The sequence below is a fragment of the Seriola dumerili genome, unplaced genomic scaffold (assembly GCF_002260705.1).
Source record: "Seriola dumerili isolate Sdu_G_001 unplaced genomic scaffold, Sdu_1.0 BDQW01000565.1, whole genome shotgun sequence".
Classification (NCBI taxonomy): Eukaryota; Metazoa; Chordata; class Actinopteri; order Carangiformes; family Carangidae; genus Seriola; species Seriola dumerili.
The window spans coordinates 1,526,116-1,544,092 of NW_019174820.1; the positions used below are offsets into that span (position 1 = coordinate 1,526,116).

The window sequence follows — 17,977 nt, forward strand, 5'->3', positions numbered from 1 at the left end:
CCCAGGGTGGAGACGAAGACCACGAAGACCTGAGGAGGAGGAGGAGGAGGAGGAGGAGGAGGAGGTGAGATCTGAGTCTACTCATTGTAATCTGCTCCTCAGGTGAGTGAGTGATTACCCACCTGTGTGACTCCGATGCGGATGTCCTTGCTGACGGAGCTCGTCCCCTTCAACATGTCTCCGCTGGCTCGGAGGAAGCCCGCCCCGCCCCGCAGGAACCCCGCCGTCAACAAATCCATCACCTCCTCCAGAGAGCTTCGACCCCGCCCTCCCTGCCTCGGCGCTGCTGTGGAAAAAAAGGGTTCAGGTCTTCATTTAAACATGTGACCACCTTCCCTGTGTGCACGAGCATGATGGGTAAGACTGGAGTCCTTGAACAGCAGGGAGTCGGGGTCAGTCTTTGAGACACCCCCGATCTACATCCGCCATATTCTTTAAAAACAATCTTACATGTTCATACACAACTTTAAATCTGACACTTTCTTTGTTTGACATCTTTAATAACTCGAGGAAAATCAGTCATGAATCTGCTTCGATTAAACCGACTGATCAGATCAATAATCAAGACGCCCCCTGCCTCCAGGCGCTACGCTAAGCTAGGCTAACCTCCCCTGACACCGGACACCCAGACGTGATCTTAAACATCTGGGGCCGGTCGCACACAACTCCTTCAGGTTTTAAGGTTCAGGTGATTCCTTAAGTATAAGACTACGATAAGGAGAACACCTTAAACACTTAAGTGAACATTTTAAGGAAACCTTAAGGAGTAGACTTGGGGTGTTTAGTGCAACTGTTTTTATTTTAAGGAAAATTAACTCCGACTTTAAGGAAAATCTGAACTTAAGGTGTTTCTGCTGACTCTCCATGATGCAGGAGGCGCCAAGAGGAAACTGTTGAAGTAACTGTATGATTCCCTCTTCCCCCCCAGTAGCTCTGACGCTCCTGCCCCCCCCCCCCCCCCCCCCCCNCCCCCCCCCCCCCCCCCCCCCCGGTCGTACCGGTTGGCTGCCTGGGCTCCACGGCAGCAGCCAGCAGAGTTCCCAGCAGTTTGGCCACAGACACTCGGACGTTGTAGTTGGATCCTTCGAAGGCTCTGAAGCACAGAGTGGCCACGTTCTCCAGCTCGCTGGTCCACAGGAACACCGCCTCCCTCTGCAGCTCCAGCAAACACTGACAGAGCGAGACACAGCAGCTGTTAGCTTCTCCACACACTGGTCATGTGACACCAGGTACTTCCTCTTATTCCTGCTGTGAGGAGCGAGGACACCCCAGAGCATCAGCAGGTTTGTAATAAACGTGTCAAACATCCAAACACTCAGACACACAGAAGACGCAAGGGAAGGAAACAAGGTCGTAGTGAAGGGATCTGAGACGCTCCCGCAGTCAGACAGAGGCTGCTCGCTCTGAGTCATCACTGTTAAGTCAGAGGGGCCTTGAACGCACCAACAAGAAAACATAAAAATAAAATAAAAAATTGAATAAAAAATAAAATAAAATAATTAATAAAATAATTAATAAAATAATTATTACATAAATAAGAAATTCAATAGTATTTTTTTAAATAGAAAATAAAATTAATAAAAATAGAATAATAAATAAAGAAATAATAAAATAAAAAATAAGGGTTAAGGGTCAGACTGTACCTTAGTGGCGGCGCAGCGCACAGCCATGGATCGGTCCGTCAGACAGGTCCTCGCCGCCTTGTAGACGTCACGGTGACACGGCACAGCGCTGACGCCTAAACCTCGCAGGATCTTCTCCACACTCAACATGATCTCATAGCGACCCTGAGACTGAGAGAGAGGGAGAGGGAGCGGGGGAGTGATTTACAGTTTATAAAAACGTAGCTACGTAATTTCTTTGTACTACTGCTGAAGTTGGTCAACTGGGTCTGAACCTCAGATAACTACAAAGAGGTGCTGTTTCTGTGAATCACACGTTGTCATGGAAACTTAAATATTCATCACCTTCATCGCTGACATGGACGAGGACAGGTCGCTGCTTTTCATGGGTTGGAAATGTTTAAATACCAAATTAATTTGAGTTTATATTTAAATAATTCTTTTATGTTTTACTCTCCTGAGCGAGAAGCTGTTTTATAAATAGTAATTTGTTTTTTAAGCACAAGCACAAACCTTCCTTTTGTGCGAGTAGGTTTTAAACCTGTGGTTTCTTCTTCAGCACTTTGAACTTCATTGTTTGCTTGAAATACATAAAGTTCATTCATTTATTTAAAAATTCATTGTAAAACAAACCATTCATTTATTTTATTCAGTTATTTAAATTTGATTTTTCAACATGAAGTTGTCATTTCAAAATCTCATTTAGTTTTTAACCTTTAACTTTTTATTAAACTTTGCTGCACAGATGTGAGTCATCTTGTTCTCTGTGCGACAGTGTCACAGAGATGTGACGTTCAGAGGAAGACGTACCTCCGCGCTCTTCATGGCCTTCAGCAGGTTGGTCAGAGTGTCTCTGAAGGAGCCGCCGAGCATCCGGCCGAGCTGCTCGTACAGAGCGCCGAGACACGCGACGGCTGCCCTGAAACACACAAACGCATCATCGTGGGTCTGTTCATCGATCTGTAGCTGTGAACTCAAACGAAGCTTTCTCCCACAATCTGAGTAAGTATTTTCACTTGGAAGCTCTGTTTTCCCATCTTTCCAATGGGACATGAACTCAGCCTGACTTACAGCCGGGTGGGGAGGCCTGACGGAGAGTCGTCTTTGCTGCGGATGATGTCATTGCACCTCTCCACCAATAAACTGGAAGGTACCGGGTCTCCCAGGCGGTAGAGCAGAGCCAAGCAGTGGGCCAGCAGCCAGCGGGTCGGAGGGCCGGGGGAGCCAATCAGAACGGTCGACAGCTGGTCGACCAGGCGCCGCTGGTTGTGTTTGATGTCGACCTGAACAGGTGGAGAAAAGTCCAGCTGATCAAATATCACACACTTTAAACAGTCAGAAACAAAGTGTAGAGGTGACTGGTGATAAACAGAAATGTCCTCTCCGGGCCTCCGTAGTGACCGTCAGGGTCAATTCTTGACCTCTGACAGCAGCTCTCACCCTGTCTGTGGATGGGAGGAGTTTCTTCAGGTGGTTCAGCCACTCGAAGATAAACTCCGCCCTCTGATGTTCACCCAGCTGATTGCACACCTCCTCGTTCAGCAGGAGGCTGTGAGCTCGCTCCATCCTGAAACTGCAGCAGCTCCTCCTCCTCCTCCTCCTCCTCTTCTTCTCAGTGAGGGAGAAGTCCTCTCTCCTGCTCTGCCATTCCTCTAAATCCTGTTAAAAACAACGGAAGAAGGAATGAACTCAGATTACTTCTGCTTTACAGTGTTAGTCATGAGCTACAGGAGGCTGGTAGGTGAAATTTCTCTTTCTGCTCTGTCTTTATGTTAAAATAAACTAAGCTAAAATAAGATAAACTAAGCAGCTGCACAGAGGAAGTCGAACCACTCCTTTAATTACTGCAACGCAAACGCACAAGGTGACCAGTTAATCTGATCTGAACCAGTTAATCTGATCTGAACCAGTTAAACTGAGTTGAACCAGTTGAGTTGAGTTGAACCAGTTAATCTGATCTGAAACTGTTAATCTGATCTGAACCAGTTGAGTTGAGTTGAACCAGTTAAACTGAGTTGAACCAGTTAAACTGATCTGAACCAGTTAATCTGATTTGAACCAGTTAATCTGATCTGAACCAGTTAAACTGAGTTGAACCAGTTAAACTGAGTTGAACCAGTTAATCTGATCTGAACCAGTTGAGTTGAGTTGAACCAGTTAAACTGATCTGAACCAGTTAATCTGATCTGAAACTGTTAATCTGATCTGAACCAGTTGAGTTGAGTTGAACCAGTTAAACTGAGTTGAACCAGTTAAACTGATCTGAACCAGTTAATCTGATCTGAACCAGTTGAGTTGAGTTGAACCAGTTAAACTGAGTTGAACCAGTTAAACTGATCTGAACCAGTTAATCTGATCTGAACCAGTTAATCTGATCTGAACCAGTTAAACTGAGTTGAACCAGTTAATCTGATCTGAACCAGTTAAACTGATCTGAACCAGTTAATCTGATCTGAACCAGTTAATCTGATCTGAACCAGTTGAGTTGAGTTGAACCAGAACCAGACAGACCCTGACGGCCTTTTGCTGTGTGAAGTTCTGCCTCTGTCCGTGTTCCCTGAGGCTCCACACTGTGTTTCATGTCTTCTGACAAACCCTGGTGGGGACCCAGAGCCCCACAGGAGACAACACTCCCACCCTCACCTGGACAAGAAGGAAACAGACGCCCAAAGATCACGGACTGTGTCTGAATCCTCCACAAAGTCTGGAGTTGAAAACATTGAAACACCACTGAGTCCAGGCTCCGGGTTTCACACATGAACCCACAAACCTCCCCAGGTTCAGAACTACAACACAGAGCCTCTCTCTCAGAGCCTCTGTTTTCTTCACCTGACTGTTGTTAATTAGTTTAGCTCTCAGCGTCTCTGCCGTAAACACTGTGATGCATTCAGGTGCCAATGAGGGAAACCGGACGTCTGTGACAGCGCTGCGTTCACGTGTGGTTTTGTGGGAAAAACCTGACCTGGAAGACAAACTGGTGACCCGCTATAAATCAGATATAACCTGTTATGGCCGCTGCTGAAGGAGCTCAGAGATCTATTGAGAGACGTCCAGTGTTTTTGGGCCGAGCGGTCCAGTCTTTGTTTCCCATTGAGAAGCTACCAGAGCGGATCGGACCGGAACAGGAGGGGGAGGAGGAGACGCTGGAAGAATATCTGAGAGAGCAGCTCATACATTATTCAAGAGCACAACTTTGTCTCCTCCATTAACACACACACACACACACACACACACACACACACACACACACACACACACACAGTTCACAGAGAGAAAATAACACAGAGCTTAAAGCAGACTCTCTCCTGCAGAGCTGAATACCTCAGTACAAACATGTCACTTTGAGCTTTTAATAAACTGTTAATCACAGGACGTCACTCTGCTTCCTCCTGCATCATTATATAATTACCATCATCAACTAATCTGAACATTTTTCTTGTTTATTTTACAAAAAGCCAGAAAATAATAAAAGTGTCACATCAGCATTTGTTTTATTTAGAAAAACTGGAAACTGAATTTTTGACATTTTGACTTAAAAAAAAAAATTAAGGTTTAAATTAAGGTTGATATGTCATACGATACGCAAAAAAAAAAACATATTGCAATTATTTTTGGAACGTTTTTTGGAATTAGTGCGATTGTGTCATTTCATTTTCACTGCAAAAATAATAAGAATGATGATTGATTTTTGTTGAGGCTTGTGTCAAACAAACACAATCCTTTACATCTAGAGGTCATGATTTAAAGGCCGGAGCGTCTCTGCAGCAACACAACGCTTCACTTATGGCTTCAGTTATATTTTTGGTTAATTGTTCAGCCCTAATTTAAATGATTCATATTATCAATAAATTAACGAGGCATGATAATTATTTTCCTTATCGATTACGATGCCAATGATTTTTTTCAACTAATCGCTTAATCGTTTGATCCCCGAAATGTTAGAAAAAAATCACCATCGCGGCTTCAGAGCTGAAGGTGAAGTCGACCGACAGAGTAAAACATATTCAGATCAGCGTGACGTGGTTCAGGCCGGAGGCTGGAGTTAGAGTATAGCTTGGAAAATGATGCACTGATCTGGATCAGTATCAGCACCAATACTGAGCTTCTCTGAAGAAGATCAGGTTTGTGATGTGACACGTCCACCTGAAATACAGCTTCTACATAAAGTCAAGCGTCAGCAGAAGACTCAGTGTCTCTGAGCAGAAACAACAGGTCACAGACGCCACGACATCTCTGACCTCATGTTACTGTAAACATGAATGAGTGAGCTCGGGACTTAGTATCAGCTGAGGGAGCAGAATCAGCATCAGGATAGGAACAGCTGGATCAGTGACTACCGGCTCTGATTGCCAGCAGATCTGAAGGGACAAAAACACTCGTCCATGCGTCAATTCATCCACTGAAAATAGAAACTGAACAAAACGAAAGATAAAAACAACCAGGATGATCTCAGCAGAGATCAATGTGTATGTGCATTTCACCTTGTTACAACTGTAGCCACACCCACCAGTGATGTCACAGCGTACTGAAAGTACACTTCACATCACTGCAGCAAAGTGAGAAATTAAACCACTGGAGGTGAGATTTTCAGGGTGTGTTCATTTGCTTTTTAACCTCGTTTGCACCAGTTGGTTCATCGTTCAAACTGAATTTAATCCCTAGTCAGTGAAGGTAACGTATAACTCCAAGATTTCCAAATATGTCAGGTTAAAATTGGGGAAAATTATGTCCAAGAAATAGAATATTTCCTACAACTGGGGCAGTTACAACAAACGTATGAGATTACTTCAATATCTGAATCTATCTGAGGGGAAAGTTCGGGGCATTTGTGGTGAGGTTCATATACTCAAAACAGACCCGCAAACGCATCACTCGTTAGTACAACATGTAGCAAACTATGCTAACAGCAGCTGCTGTGTCCTGAAAAACGCCTCTGTCACTGCACTAAACCTACAAACTACAAAACACCTTTTTGTCTTCTGTTTAAGAAACAAACTGCAGAATAACTGACTCCGCTGCTAGCATCGGGGTGGCTAACCCGGTTAGCTAACGGGCAAAAGTTTACACAGAGACCGGGACATAAAACGAAACGATTTACCTGTTAAGAGCCCGTTAAAAGTCGTTAATCCGCGCAGGGAAGGTGTCAGCCCAGGATGTCACCGGCAGAAAGTTTATTTCAGTTTATTTTGATGCTGTAAATGTCTCCGGACAAACAGCTGAGCTCCCCGCGGCTGAATCGAGTCGAGTGTCAAGTCAGCAGGAACGGTCTGAATGTACATCCGGTCACTGTTTTTCAAAATAAAACGCCTCCTTTCTTTTTTTTTTTGTTAATTCAAGTACATTCCATTTTAGCCAATTCAACATTCAATTCATTCATTCATTCATTGTCTACCGCTTATCCTCTAGTAGGGCCGCGGGGGGGCTGGAGCCTATCCCAGCATCCTTTCGGGCGAGAGGTGGGGTACACCCTGGACAGGTCGCCAGTCCATCGCCGGGCACACAGAGACAAACAACCATTCACTCTCACATTCATACCTATGGTCAATTTAGAGTATTCAATTAGCCTAGTCCCCATTTGCATGTCTTTGGACTGTGGGAGGAAGCCGGAGTACCTGGAGAGAACCCACATAGGCACAGGGAGAACATGCAAACTCCACACAGAAAGATCCCCGCGTCCGAGCCAGGACTCGAACCTGGAACCTTCTTGCTGTGAGGCCATTCAATTAATTTTACTATTAATCCTCTACGTGTGTACAACTGTGAAAAATAGAGACCTAAGTGATAAAAAGAGAGAATCTCTCAAATAGAGAGAGGAGACAAGCTGGGGTGGCAGATAAAAATTTCTGTTGATGAAAAATATTGCTTTCCTGCAGTGAAAGATTCTACTACCAACCACTCACCATGTTACATTCAATCAATTACATCAAATATCACCTTTTTGTAGTTATTAACCAACAACTTCAACGTTATGGTTTTTCTTTTTAATTTTAATAACACCAATATTCAACACTGATGTTACAATATTTACCAACTGCAGTAAGTAGAAATAAAGACAAAAATAAGTGGTTTTGAGGACTCCTCAAACAAGTCATTATATTGTTAAATGTAATGTATAATAAAGGCACAGACACTACATGGAAGGTAAAGACATTGCAACATCTTGAATGTAACAAAAATCCTTTGTGCTTTAATGTAAATCTCAAAATTTTATAATTTTACAAAAAAAATAATTGTGTTATATTTCATTACAGTATCTTAATTTTTTACGTGAAATATAAAACTTAAAATGCCTTATCCATGTCTTCATTTATTTTGTTTTTAATATCTATTACGTTCTTACGCGACATTTTTGTTTTAATTTGTTAATAAAGAAGTCTCTTTTCCGGTCTATCTCCCGCTAACTTAACTGCTCGGCTGTTGGCAGTGAGTCGATTAACGAATCATCGATCGTCTACGCTGCCAACAACGTAGCGCTGCATTAACGCTGTTACCCCGAGTTTAGTCTTTAAGGTAGGATTCCTCATACCACACGTTTAACCAGTAACGTGTTGAAGGTTACAGTTGGATGAGATGATTCTGACAAATGTGTCGATAAAGAGCGAAAAAGTGCGAAGAGTGAGAAAGTGAGAGAAAGATTTGCCTGTCAAACACAATGGAGGGGCTATAATCTCCCAGATAGTCAGCTAAGTCGATAGCCGAGCAGCAGCCGCAGTGGGCCGTACTGACATGACTGACGGGGCTAGAACTTTCCACCGGCCCGTAACTGCTGTCTGTATGTTCAGTGTCAGCGGCGGTGGGATCCGTTCCTCCGTCTGTTACCGGATAAGCAACAGACCCTGCAGTTAGCAGTTCGGAGCTGCTGAGTCAGACCAACTGGCAGGCTAGGCTGCGGCTAACGGCTAACGGCTAACGGACAGTCACTGGGGATGTTCGGTTGTCTGGTCGCCGGCAGGTTGGTGCAGACTGACGCGTTGCAGGTCGCTTCGGACAAGTTCGTGTTCAACCTGCCGGACTATGAGAACGTGAAACACGTGGTGGTGTTCATGCTGGGCACCGTGCCGTTCCCTGCCGGCATGGGCGGTGCCGTTTACTTTTCCTTCCCGGACCCGGCGAGCGGCGGCTCGGTGTGGCAGCTGCTCGGCTTCATCACCAACGAGAAGCCCAGCGCCATCTTCAAGATCTCCGGGCTGAAGGCCGGGGAGGGCGGGGCGCACCCCTTCGGCACCATGGCCTCCTCCTCCTCGTCCCCCTCTGTGGCTCAGGTCGGCGTGTCGGTGGAGGCTCTGGACCAGCTGGCCCAGCAGATGCCGGTGTCCAGCGCCGCTGTGTCCACCGTGGACTCGTTCCTGCAGTTCACCCAGAAGATGCTGGACAGTCTGTACAACTTCGCCTCCTCCTTCGCCGTGACACAGGCGCAGATGACGCCGAACCCCAACGAGACCTTCATCCCGTCCAGCTGCGTCCTCAAGTGGTATGAAAACTTTCAGAGGAGGATGGCCCAGAACCCGAACTTCTGGAAAAACTGATGAGAGCAGAGACATCAGAGACTCTGACCAAAGACAAAACCTACCGAGGAGTTTCCACAGTGCCTACAGCTTCTAATAAAAGTCTGTACTAGTTTTCACCCAGCTCCGGTCTCCTTCATCTCTGACACAGAAACCAGTCTGTAACCTGTTCTCAGACTGGCCAGAATCCTTCCACCACTCTCCGAGAAAGCTGTATTTACGACGAGTCTGTAATTAATGGTAAATATCACTTACTAATGCCTTTACAGATCAACTATAAGCAGCAATAAGACCAATGTTGATTTATCAGTTGTTTCATCATATGGAAAACAAACTGTAGAACATCTGGACCAAACTCTATTAGTAAACGGATAATTAAAAGCTGCAGACTTGTTATGATTGAACCATTTATTAAATTACACACAGTTTGTGTCAAGCTGGAGGAGGATTTTCCACAACCTGGCAACCCAAAACTTTATTGTTGTCTTACAACTGAGCTGTAAAGAATTAGTAAATAATTTACTAACCATTAATTATGCGTTATAAGCCCTTTTATAAATGGGGATGATTTTTGATCAATTCAAGGGGGAAAAAAAATCTCTACTCAACCAGCACATGTCCTGGAAAACATGGGAAACGGTTGACCAAGATGAATGGGAGCCCAAATGTATGTTAGCCAAACACCGTGCTGACGTCACTGTAGTGTCTCATCTCCATCGTCTCTGGAGTTTCTGTAATCGATAGAGTTTAGACTCCTGCTCCTCAATGTGTTTCCTGGTCCTCTCTGTCTAAGTGTATAAGTGTGTACAAGACAGTGTCCTCAGTCACTTTACTCATTCACCTCTCATCAGTTCGTTTAAGCTTTAAACCAGCTGACAACATTAACACATACTAGCAACACATACACTTCTACATTGAGAAAAATGCTGTTATGGCTATCGCGCTAATCGCGGTTAGCTTTTCGCTTTAACACGTTAATGACGCAGAATAAACATACATACTTAATGACATTGGTTTATCCGTCTATTTTTAAACCGAAATAAACGACATGAACACAAATAACGTCATAAAAACAATAGAGTAAATGTTTTCTTACCTGGTATTTTTGCAGGATATAAATTCACTTAACTTCTCTTAGGTGACTCATTCAGGTCATCAAAGTTAGCTCCAACATGTTGTTTACCTGAAAGTGTCTTGTTCTGTGTTCAGTTGTTCTCAAAGACACTCAGAGGAGTCGACGGTTCATTTTTTTCCGGTAAGTACATTTTGTTTCAAGCTTATTTCTTTGCTAGCCAAAATTAGCATCCCTGTTAATATCACAGTTCAGGTGAAGATGCACCTTGCTAACCAAGCTAGCCAGCTAGTGCTAGCGTTAGCTGATAATTTAGCGATTGCTATGCTAACGGTACCTGGCCCCGCTGGGCTGATAACCTGTGTCAACCTGGGTTAGCCCGTGGAGGTGTTCAGTCAAAGCCCAATAAAAAGGTGAATTTAATCGACGTTAATCTAACGACGTTTGGTTTGTGTTTCTCCACATGTGACCCAGTTTAAGTGATCTGCGTTAGTGTAATGCGCAGCGTTAATGTTGGTTAATACATTGTCCATCAAGATGTCGTGATAGTTCAAGTTAAGATAACGTGACGTTTACAAAATGTGTAGACAAATATTTGTCATATAGAAGTTTGTTCATTTAATACTCAAACCAGTCCTCAACTGAAGCAGACATTCATGCACCTATCCTGACAGCTGATCGATATTTGTGATTAACTGTGATCCACCGCATCTTAACTCAAGTGTTTGTGTTTTATTGTCATTTGAAAGGTTTCCACACTGTGAAAACTGAGTGATCTGTGCCAACAGAAGGAGGACCTCATGTACAGAGCAGCCCATTTGTTTCCATTCATCTGGTTGTGGAGAAGGGAGACTGCATGGACATCCTTAGTTCTCTAATGTGCTGTGATGATGATGATGATGGTAGAAAACCTCTCCCAGTTCATCTTCCTCTGATGAAATGACAGACTAACTGCTGATGAGTTAGTTTATTATTCTCTGTCTTCAGGATTCACAGGTTCAGTTTCTTACCTGCAACTTCATTTCTGCTGCTGTTGACAGGTGATGGTAGCAACACTTTAAGATCAGAATTTATAAATATTAAACTGTGATTAAGTGATGGATCATCTCTAGCACTGTCACCACCTCCACAGGTGAAAGTATTTACAGATTAACATCAGCATGTTTTTTGATCCTTCATTGTCAGTGTTGTCAGACAACATTTAAATATTTCTAGTATTTATGTTGTTGATTAAAGCTAACATAGAAATAGCCACACAATGCTGCATGTTGTGAATGAAGCTGCAGGTGAACTTCACTGTCACAAGACAAGTTTGCATAATAAAGAGGTGGATAAATCTTATTTAGTAACAAGTATAAATTATAGTAGAAATGTAAAATAATACTTCATAGCTAAGTGATGGAGGGAAGGTGCAAAAAGTCCAGGAGCCATTATTCATCATCAGTCTTAGTGTTGGAATACATTTTACACTGTGGTTTTACAGTTTAATGTTAGCAGGGTTTACTTGGTGTCCTCGAGGATACAGGTATGATCCACCCCTCCCTCCTCCCCAGCTCCACCCTCTCATCCAGATATGGTTTCTTCTGGCACAAACACACAGACTAGTAAAGTCCAGGCAGGAAGACAACAGCAAGAAGCTCCTGGGTTCAGCTTCGACCCTGGTTCTTTCTTGCAGTGTTGCATGTTCTCCTCGTGTTTCCTCCAGGACTCTGATTACTAGAACAAAGACATGACATTTCATTCACTGAGGACTCTAAATTGTCCATAGGTGTGTGTGTGTGTGTGTGTGTGTGTGTGTGTGTGTGTGTGAGAGAGATAAACCATTTTCCTGCTTTCCTCCCAGTGCATGCTGGGATACATTCCAGTACTTCAAACTTTTCTGTTTGAATTTTGAATGTTTGATGTGATGAAAAAAAGTTTGCTACATTTCATCCAGAATTACAAAGTTTGAATGTTGAAGTCACATAAATGTAAAACTAATAAGATTCACCCTGAAATTATAGAGAAGATCTTTAAATTGTTCGTATGGACATTAACCTTTATAATAACAAGCTACATTTTTAATTACAGATAATTACTGTCATTTTACACAGATTTGTATGTAATTTTTCTTTACCAAAATGGGAAATAAATGTAATTCATTATTATTGGCATAATGCTTAAAATAGAAGTTTGGCTGTTAATTCACAGATCATTTCTGTAATTTTACAGACTTTTGTTCACAATTTAAAAAAAAAACTGAATATTACTGTAAATTTTCAGTTATTTTCTGTAAAATTAGGACTTTTTTTTTACAGTGCAGGTTAAGACTTTGAAAAAATGAAATGTCAAATGCTGTTTTCGTTTTCATTTTCAAATTGTTAAAAAAAAATCATTTTCATTGTGACCTGAATATTGCTTGCCTATTTTTAAACTTAGGTTAAATTGTTTGTTGCATTTTAATTATCAAATTTAAATTAACATTTGAATAGTGTCCACTGTGCAGCAGGGCATGACTTTGAAAATGAAATGTCAAACAGCTTTTCCTTTTTCATTTCAATATGGTCCTAGAATGCCCATACAAGTATGTGAAAATGAAAATTGGTTTATTAAATTTATATTTTCATTTGTACTCAAATAACACATACATATATGGAAAATTAAAATGCTTTTGTGGAATTACATTATCATTTGAATATAGTCCCCTATAGGCTTCCATAAGGTGGAGCTATAAGTCAGCTTCAAGCATTCAACCTTGACACAGTGGCTTAGCTGATTTCCCTGTGAATGTGTGATGCAATTCAAGATTCATATGAACAGCATTATTGATTATATCAACATGTAGCAGCTGAGAACAGTCACACTGAATAACTGCATATTTACTCTTCTCTTACTTTTCCCCCTCACTGGAGTTCCTAAGAATGAACCGTCAGCCTGTAAACTGTCATTGATCCGATCTCTGCAGCAGAGTTTAGGTGCAAGAACTGTAAGGAAACATGAAACTGGCTGTGAAGGGAAAAGGGCGTGGAGCTGCTGGTACAGCCGATAAACTGTTGCATAACAGTCCACACACACACACACACACACACACACACACTGAAGCAGCTGACCGACTGCCTCACTGTGTGTGTGCATGTTTGGTTCATTGCCTGTCTGTAGTTTGGTGTATTTGCAGACAGGATGATGCAGGAGCTGCTGCTGTTTGGAGCTCTGTCAGTCGGAGTTTATTTTCTTCTCCTCATGACCGTTCTCAAGCTGCCCAGATGTAAATCTACTGCCAAGTTACACAGGAAAACTGCCATCGTCACTGGTGAGTTCACAGCCCACAGACAAAGCTGCCTGTACAGGAGAAGAAGGAAGTAACGCTGATGTGCTCAGTGGACAGTCAGGAGAAATCTATCTTGGACATTATGTGGCCCTTTTTTTTTTTAGGAATTTGTTTTAATCCCCCCTCCCCCCATTTTCATTTTCTTCTTCTTCCATGCTGTTTTGAGTTGTTGCTGGTTTTGACTCAAACTGGAAAGCACAGTTGTCAATAAGACTAGAAAAGCAGTATATTAATGCATAAATCCATTTAACCGTTTACTAATGGATTTGAAAAATATTTTTTCATCAACTCCAATTCAAGACGATTGAAAACTCTTTAATTCCATTTAGAAATAGAAAATCAGACCAATTTATCCCCAAATGAATAAGAGTAAAGCTCTAAAGCAAAATGGCAAAATGGAACTAGTCAAATGATTAGTTTCATTGCAAGTCTCAAGGAATACTACTAAAAATGATTGTGTTCCTGTTCTCCAGGAGCAAACACTGGCATCGGCAAGACCACGGCCATGGACCTGGCCAGGAGGGGGGCTAGAGTGATCCTAGCCTGCCGGGACAGAGGGCGAGCTGAGGCAGCCATTCAGGAAATTATCCAGGTGAAGATAAAGAAAGAGTTTCTGACTGTAGAGGTCACCACACCGGGTCACCAGGATTATCACCCCATTCATGCATATTTAGGTTCCCAGGTTTATTGTAGTTCACTTGTTTCACTCTCCAGGAATTGTGTGGTTAATAAAATGACTGACTTGACTGACACAGTTACATCTGGTGTACCTCAAGGCTCCGTTCTAGGTCCTCTTCTCCTCTGTAGAAATACATATAACACAGTATGTTGTCACCTGGGGATAATAACGTTTGTTTTCATCATGCTGATGATACACAGTTATACATTCAAAGTGAATCTGCCCTTTTCTCTGTATCAATGTTAGTTTAAGGATATTTGTTGTATAAAAAACAACAAAGCTGAGAAACACAACGCTCATAATGGAACATGATAAAAGCTGGAAACCCATGTATTGATCTAAAGGTCCTCTGACCTGACTGATCATGTTGTGCTGTGTGATCAGGAGACAGGGAACAACCAGGTGATCTTCATGCAGCTCGACCTGGCAAGTCTGAAGTCTGTTCGGTCCTTTGCCGACAACTTCCTCCGGTCTGAGTCCAGGCTGGACCTCCTCATCAACAACGCAGGTTAGTTTGTTGTTATTTATAGTTCTAGTGTTGTTCGGACTGAAAGTAGAAGCAGCAGCAGCCACATGTTCGAGTTCGACCTGTGGCCCTTTGCTGCATGTCGTCCTCTCTCTCTCTCCCCAACTTTTTTGTCTCTCTCTCTCTCTCACTGTGCCTGTCAAATTAGAGCAGACTAAAATCACCTCCTCGTGGTCGTATCCCTCCTACACTGAGACTAGTTCCAGGTTACGTCCCTGTTTATCCAGAATCACATAAAATATTAACATAATGGCTAAAAAGTGTTCTGTGAGGTGACCTAGACCTTTGACCTTTAGCCACCAAAATCGAATAAGTCTAATCTTAAAATGTACAATAGGTGAACCATATTGGTCACTATAACCTGGATAAATAAAAAAAGACTTGTAGTATCCTCTCAAGTGTTAAAATATAAATAACAGTCTAAAACTAGTCTCTTCTTAAGTATCATTATTATTATTATTATTATTATCATCATCATCATCAGACAGAAAACAGAGGCAGCTCAGTTCTAAGACATTTAACAGAATCTTTAGACAAAGTCGTTTGATAGTTTTTATTTATTTATTTAAGTGAAAGATTTTTACTTTAATGTTTCACTGTTAGCAGGTTGATAAATACAGGCCCTGATATCCACATCCTTTATTCTTTATGCTAAGCTAGGCTAAACATATCCTGAATATCTGTACTGGACGAATCGTCCAACTTCAGATCCTTTAGAGATAACAGTTTTTACTTGGACTCTGTCACTTCCTGGTGTTTCTGTCCTCAGGTCTGATGAACAGTGGAAAGACGGAGGATGGTTTCGGGATGATCTTTGGTGTCAATCACCTGGGTCACTTCCTGCTGACGGCGTTGCTCCTGGACCGGCTGAAGGCAAGCGGGCCGAGCCGTGTGGTGACCGTGGCCTCCAAAGCCTACGCGTTCGGGAAGGTGGATTTCAACTGTCTGACGACTCACAGAGATTTAGTTTTGGGCAGCAACACCTTCCAGCTCTTCCTGAACTACTCCCACAGCAAACTGTGCAACATCCTCTTCACCTACGAGCTCGCCAAGAGACTGCAGGGCAGCGACGTCACCTGCTACAGCCTCCACCCAGGTCAGTACACATCTGATTTTTGCTAATGTTAATGTTTGCATGCAGCTTTTTACCGTAGGTAACTCTGAGTCCTTGTTATGGAAACCCAATTCTGCCAAGAAAAGAAAACAGACGAGTTAGAAATGATAAAAGACAAATGATAAAAATCTATTATCTATATAAAAACTATTTGAAAAGACATTTAAAAAATGGGAAAACATTTCCGGAATCAATTTTCTATTTCCATTTCCTTTTTCCAGCTGTTTTTCCTTTTCCTATTAGCTAATCGATTAGCTTAGTCATTCTCAGGGACCCTGGGTCTTCAGCGCTGGTGAAACCCACTGGTTAGCTCTCCAACCAATTTTAAAATGTCTTTTCAAATAGTTTTTCAAATTCTATTATTTATTCATGAATTAATAAATGTATTTATAAGTGCTTTATTTAATGAGCGTTCATGCTTCTTTTAAATCAGAAGTATTTATTGATGGATTAATCGTTCATTTATTAATTCCTATTTTTAATGTCTATTAAAATATGAAATTAAGGAAATGCTTTATTACTTTTCCTGTGAAATAATTGTAAATGGTTTATTTACAGTATTTTATGCTGTTTTTGTAAATCAATTTTAAATCTGAATCTGTAAATGGTATGCATCTCTAATTGAAGTCATTTCATAGGCTTACTACTGAGAAGCATCTTATTGTTTCCCTGACGGCGTCTATGCGTCACAAGGCTCGTGGCGAGCGTTGATACTTGTCATCGGACACTTAGAAAGCCTTGTTAGCAGAAAACTCCACACAAAAGTCCTCTTTTTCTTTTTCTTTTTTCTTTTACACCGCTCTGCACAGACAGAGTTATTTTCTTAAAACCCACTTATGGCCATAACTCAAGAATCCCCACGCTAATGGACTGCAGCTGCACCGGTTGGTGGAGGCACACAGCCACCAGGCGCAGTTGTAGTGGTTGTGAAATCAGCAGCTTCAGAAACACTCACACCACCAACAATCAGTCTGATGTTTGAACATTGTCTGAAGCTTTATTCACTGCGCTGCCGCCACATGTTTGGCTGGTTGGATATTTGCACCAGTGAGCAGGTGTACAGGTGTTCCTAATGTCTCCGTATGAAACTTAACATTAAACACAATCACGACTTTTTATCTCTAATATTTAGTCTTTGCGTGTCATTATTTTCAGTATCTTGGAATTTGATTTCGTGAGTCACAGTTTGTTCTCGATGAGTATTTTTCTTTTTGTCTTTCAGTACTTTTCATCTCTTTCTTCTTCCAGTCCACGTGAATTAAATCTATTGTCAGTTAAAGTCTTTGGTTCTTTTCTTTTCTCTCTCCAGGAGCCATTAAGACAGAGATCGGCCGATATTCCGGCTTCTGGTGGAGGCTCTTCTTAAGTCCCATCATCTTCCTCTTCTTTGTGGACGCTGAGTCCGGAGCTCAGACCACGCTCCACTGTGCCCTGGAGCCAGGCATCGAGCACCTGAGCGGCCACTTCTTCACCCAGTGTTCCCCGCTGATCAACATCGAGTCGAAGGCGAGAGACGACGCCGCGGCCAAGAAGCTGTGGGAGCTCAGCGAGAGTTTCTGCGGCCTGTCCTGAAGAAGGACGTGAAATCTGAGAGCTTCGTTTTTATTCCAGAGTTTCACATGAATGTGACACTTACAGACTCGTGATTACAACAACAGGTCTGATCCACTTTCCTCACTGATGAATGTCATGTGGAATGTTTTCTTATACCTGAGCCACTCATTAAAGTTTGTCTGAGTGTCCTTGAACGCAATTTTGACAAATATTTAGCCTCATTGATAATAATTGTTATTTTAACAGACTGTTTATATTTACACAAATGAGTAAATATTTTGACCCAGTCTGTTTTCACACGTGTAATGATGCTTTAATGTGTAAGCACATCCTGTTGATCATCACGTTATAATTTATCACATTAATAAAATGAATCTTCAAAGTAACTTGTAATTAATCTTGTCAAATAAATGCAGTGCAGTCAAAAGTAAAATATAGAATATGAAACAGAGTAAAAGTGTTTACAAATTTCACAATTATTTCCACTGTTTATTAAATGAATAAACTTTGGTGTAATCTTTTTTTCCAGTTTAGTGAAATAAAACTTGTTCATGCTATAAATAAAGATCTAAACTGTGGTTTTTAGAGAAGAATCTAA

At 42.0% G+C, this 17,977-nt stretch overlaps 3 protein-coding genes across 3 annotated transcripts in view; 2 read left to right on the forward strand and 1 right to left on the reverse strand.

Moving 5' to 3' along the window:
- Positions 1–3,258, reverse strand: part of heatr5a (HEAT repeat containing 5A) — a 29,949-nt gene extending 26,691 nt beyond the window's left edge. Inside the window, 6 exon segments of the mRNA XM_022764697.1 lie at positions 123–286; positions 999–1,170; positions 1,644–1,793; positions 2,433–2,541; positions 2,694–2,905; positions 3,063–3,258. Coding sequence (XP_022620418.1) covers positions 123–286; positions 999–1,170; positions 1,644–1,793; positions 2,433–2,541; positions 2,694–2,905; positions 3,063–3,188 — 933 coding nt within the window. The 5' untranslated portion in view covers positions 3,189–3,258.
- Positions 3,259–7,654: 4,396 nt separating this feature from the next.
- Positions 7,655–9,246, forward strand: hikeshi (Hikeshi, heat shock protein nuclear import factor). Its single transcript, XM_022764706.1, has one exon. The coding sequence runs from the start codon at positions 8,549–8,551 to the stop codon at positions 9,146–9,148; it is 600 nt and encodes a 199-aa protein (XP_022620427.1). The 5' UTR covers positions 7,655–8,548; the 3' UTR covers positions 9,149–9,246.
- A 4,008-nt stretch (positions 9,247–13,254) lies between these two features.
- On the forward strand, positions 13,255–17,949 carry LOC111236082 (dehydrogenase/reductase SDR family member 13-like). Its single transcript, XM_022764689.1, has 5 exons — positions 13,255–13,488; positions 13,980–14,098; positions 14,570–14,693; positions 15,481–15,807; positions 17,135–17,949. Exons 1-5 carry the CDS (start codon positions 13,359–13,361, stop codon positions 17,395–17,397), a joined length of 963 nt encoding a protein of 320 aa, XP_022620410.1. The 5' UTR covers positions 13,255–13,358; the 3' UTR covers positions 17,398–17,949.
- The last annotated feature ends 28 nt before the right edge of the window (positions 17,950–17,977 follow it).

What these genes read in the sequence shown, in the direction of transcription:
- LOC111236082 (XM_022764689.1), top strand. Translation starts at nt 13,359, where the DNA reads ATGATGCAGGAGCTGCTGCTGTTTGGAGCTCTGTCAGTCGGAGTTTAT. An exon ending in CCATTCAGGAAATTATCCAG is followed by an intron (nt 14,099 to 14,569) that starts GTGAAGATAAAG and finishes CTGTGTGATCAG; the next exon opens with GAGACAGGGAACAACCAGGT. An exon ending in CCTCCTCATCAACAACGCAG is followed by an intron (nt 14,694 to 15,480) that starts GTTAGTTTGTTG and finishes TTCTGTCCTCAG; the next exon opens with GTCTGATGAACAGTGGAAAG.
- hikeshi (XM_022764706.1), top strand. Translation starts at nt 8,549, where the DNA reads ATGTTCGGTTGTCTGGTCGCCGGCAGGTTGGTGCAGACTGACGCGTTG.